This window comes from Hoplias malabaricus, chromosome 15, assembly GCF_029633855.1.
Source record: "Hoplias malabaricus isolate fHopMal1 chromosome 15, fHopMal1.hap1, whole genome shotgun sequence".
Lineage (NCBI taxonomy): Eukaryota > Metazoa > Chordata > Actinopteri > Characiformes > Erythrinidae > Hoplias > Hoplias malabaricus.
The window spans coordinates 21,391,046-21,395,191 of record NC_089814.1 but is presented as its reverse complement, the minus strand read 5'-3'; the positions used below and the strand labels follow the sequence as shown (position 1 = coordinate 21,395,191).

Below are 4,146 nucleotides of genomic sequence, written 5' to 3'. Positions count from 1 at the left end.
TCAAAGCCATGCTGAACTCCTGCCCAAACATTATATTGGAGTTCGCCTCCCCTAAATGTGACATATCCATGTCGGTACACATTGTAATCAATAAAAAAAACTGCGGTAGTGACACTCCATGGGAAATCCCATGAGTTCTTTAGAGTATATAAAAAGATGTATTGCCTGGCAAGTTCCTTATAAAAGAGAAAACTGAATGACAGTGCTGGGGTTTGCTAATGTTTAAAATTGAAAATTTGAAACCATAGTGTGATATATTTCTTTTCCCAAATATTTTTTCTACTACTTGTTCATTTTTAATCAGCCAAGGAGAAAATATATCATCTATGTATATATTTTGAACATGTAAATGATATCAATACAGCAAAGCAATTTCCATTTCAGGGTTTGGAAGTGGAAGAGTACATTTTTCCTTATTTTATCAACAGTTTTATCGTTTTTCAATGGAAAACCTGACCTATAATAGCCCTGTTTTGCAGTTGGAGGGACTGGTAATCTCTGAGCATTACATTTATCCAACATTTCTTTCCTTACTGTTTGCTTATGTGCTTGTTGTAATATCCAACACTGGAATCCTCCTGCTAATAATAATGGAAAGAAGTTTACATAAACCTATGTACCTTCTCTTCTGTAACCTTCCCTTTAATGATGTGTTTGGAAACTCTGTTGTTGTCCCTCGATTAATGATGGATATGTTGAAGCCAGACTCAGAGCGTTACATTAGTTATGTAGATTGTGTTACCCAGGCTTTCGGTTATCATATGTTCAGCTGTGCTTCTAACTACGTACTTATGGTTATGGCCTTTGACCGGTATGTTGCCATTTGTAATCCACTGCACTACACAACTATTATGACTACTAAAATGGTGGCTAAACTAACTGCATCAGCCTGGGGTGTGACACTGTTGCTCGTTTGTATTTTGCTAGGTCTCACACTAAGGCTGAATCGATGTGGAACATTTATAGCAAACCCATTCTGTGATAATGCATCACTCTTCAAACTCTCATGTGAAAGTTCTGAAATTAATAACATTTATGGCCTTGTGTACACTGCAGCTGTAGCTGGCTGTTCCATTGCAACTATTGGACTTACTTATTCAAAAATAGCAGCTGTTTGTCTATCCAGCAAAAATAAATCTCTAAACAGCAAAGCTTTGAAAACCTGTAGCACACACCTGACCGTTTATATGATCATGTGGTCATGTGGGTGTATCATGATCATACTCCATCGTTTCTCTGGTGTTGCAGAGTACAGGAAAGCGGCAGCCCTGATGTTCCATATTGTCCCAGGCATTCTGAATCCTCTCATATATGCTCTGCAGTGTACTGAAATCAGACATGTTATATTAAAGATTTTAAATGCAGAAAAGCTGATGACATGAAAATGTTCATGTTACATCAAGGATTCTACTTTTCAGTTTCACCAGATATTGTCAAAAGTCAGTGTTTCTAGTGTTAAATGTTGATTTGTGACAATCCTGGTTATGCTGTCAACATATATCCCTTAAACAGTGATGGATAATTACCTTTATGTGAGAGAATCTGGAAAAGTGAAGTTTAATTTAATAAAACTTTTGATTTTTGATTTATGGTACTGAAATTATTACTTCAGAAGACATAATTGTTAAGCAGTTGTGTGCTCTTCTATTATACTAATATTTTTGAACCAGTGAGAGATGTTTAAATATTGTGGCATGTTCATGAAAAATGTGACCACAGAATAATAAAATTAGCTTGACCTGTTAGAGCATAAAAATTCTATTTGTCTAGCTAAGTATGCATTTTTATTGTACTCATTCTGAGGAAGGCATGATAAATTTTGCACAATGTAAATTCTAAAGTGTTAAAACTCTTGTCAGAAAATGTACTCATAGACTAGAATGGATTTATTAGTGAGTGTCTATATTTAAAGAGCTTCATATTTATGGAAAATGATGCAGAATTTAGTGATAGAAGCATAGTCCTCAAACGTTGCTGTTGAAATGGTGAATGTGAAATTCTAGCTTGAACAGGAGTGCAGTGCCACTTGTCTAGTACAAAATCAGTTCATTGCTGCATATAAACAACACTCTTGGATGATACAAATTAGCATTTTAAACAGATATGATTATTCTGCCGTCACATGTAAACCAGTTTGACAGCTTGGCAGAGAGATAAACGTGTTCAATTACTCTTGAAATTTAAATGGATTTATTGTTGTCACTATTCAGCAGAAGAGTGCACCAGGAACGCAGTAAAACTACAACACAAATAATCCCACATAAATATACACCAGAGTGAAGCATCCATGCTGTCAACCCTTACAATAAAGAAATTTATTTAAGTGTGCTATTAGTATACCTCTTTAAAACAAAACAACAAAAACAAAAACAAACAAAAAATGCATGTATATGTATATTTTCAGTCAACTTTTTATGTACTTATCAGTGATATACTAATCACAATTATACTTAAGTATACTTGGCTTATACTGACAAGTATGCTTGGCCTACAACACTGGAATTTTAGTAAAGAGTTAGTAAACTTTACAAATTTGTTTTATGTTTGTCTTCTGAACATGATTTCAAAAATGAAAATTATTTCAATCTTGAATGATTTAATTCTACTAATCTAAATCATGTTTTGAAGAATTAAAAGAGTGGTGTTTCAATAACAGTAAGTGGATGTTCCCCACTCCTTTGACAAGACTCCAGCACAGAGAAACAGTTGCTGTTGACTTTTCACAAGTGCCATTTTTTCCTTTCACTTCTGTGGAAAAAGTGGATATGGAGGACTCTGCACAGTGAGTGTAACTACAACCTATCAAATAGCAGTCATAGTTAGGGGTAGTCTGATTTCACAAAGTGTTTTTTACAGGATTAGTATTGTGTTTGCAGGAAATACCAAGGAAAACAAATTTTAATGCTAGTGATTAATTAGCTTCATTAATCACGCTGAGAAAATATCTAAGTTAGTAATCTTCCCCCTTACCCCGGCTGTACCCCTATTTCCTGCCACTGTCACATATGGTGCTCTCTCTCTTCACCACTCGCAGTAAGTGAAACAATAAAACATAAGTTCACGCCTTAGTAGAGCATTTAAAGTTCATTTTTGCACAAAATCACACATCTAAACTATATTTAAGTATCTCTAACAATGTTGCAATTCTGCGTGTGCAAAACTGCATGTAGAACACACTGCATTACCATTTTGCGACAGATATTTCTCTCCATGTAAAAGTTATCGGGTAGCTTGATCTTCTCTAAAGGGAAAAATCCTTACATATTCCAGCACAGGGCAAACATAATCTCATTGTAAACCACTGTAAACAATTGAAACTGGTAGCAACAGTCTTGTTTGACTGTCACAAGCAGGTGAGGTGGCCGACATTAGGGGCACCAATAAATCTTAGTAGTATTGGCATTTACTTCAACAAAAACATCTTTATACATAAACATATTTTCTTTCAAAGTCAGACAAGTCTTGGAAATTTAAAAGGAGCAATCTGTAATATTGACACCAAGCGTTTAAAATCTTAAGTACAAACCAGATTCCAAAAAAGTTGGGACACTAAACAAATTGTGCATAAAAACTGAATGCAATGATGTGGAGGTGCCAACATCTAATATTTTATTCAGAATAGAACACAAATCACAGATCAAAAGTTTAAACTATTAGTTTAAAAGTTTTAACTATGAATGTATAATTTTAAGTGAAAAATATGTTCTTTCAAAATTTCATGGCGTCAACAAATCCCAAAAAAGTTGGGACAAGGCCATTTTTTACCACTGTGTGGCAGCCCCCCCTTCTTCTTACAACACTCAACAGACGTCTGGGGACAGAGGAGACCAGTTTCTCAAATTTAGAAATAGGAATGCTCTCCCATTCATGTCTAATACAGGCCTCTAACTGTTCAATCGTCTTGGGCCTTCTTAGTCGCACATTCCTCTTTATGATGCGCCAAATGTTCTCTATAGGTGAAAGATCTGGACTGCAGGCTGCCATTTCAGGACCCTGATCCTTCTCCTACGTAGCCATGATGTTGTGATTGCTGCAGAATGTGGTCTGGCATTATCTTGTTGAAAAATGCAAGGTCTTCCCTGAAAGAGATGACGTCTAGATGGAAGCATATGTTGTTCTAGAACCTGAACATAGTTCTCTGCATTA

The 4,146-nt window shown here is 35.4% G+C and overlaps 1 protein-coding gene across 1 annotated transcript; it reads left to right on the top strand.

Annotated features, from left to right (window-relative positions):
• The first annotated feature begins 443 nt into the window (after positions 1–443).
• On the top strand, positions 444–1,382 carry LOC136668043 (olfactory receptor 2AT4-like). Its single transcript, XM_066645288.1, has one exon. It carries the CDS (start codon positions 444–446, stop codon positions 1,380–1,382), a length of 939 nt encoding a protein of 312 aa, XP_066501385.1.
• The last annotated feature ends 2,764 nt before the right edge of the window (positions 1,383–4,146 follow it).

Bases quoted from the DNA above. Each gene is read 5' to 3' on its own strand.
- LOC136668043 (XM_066645288.1), top strand. From the start codon at position 444: ATGGAAAACCTGACCTATAATAGCCCTGTTTTGCAGTTGGAGGGACTG.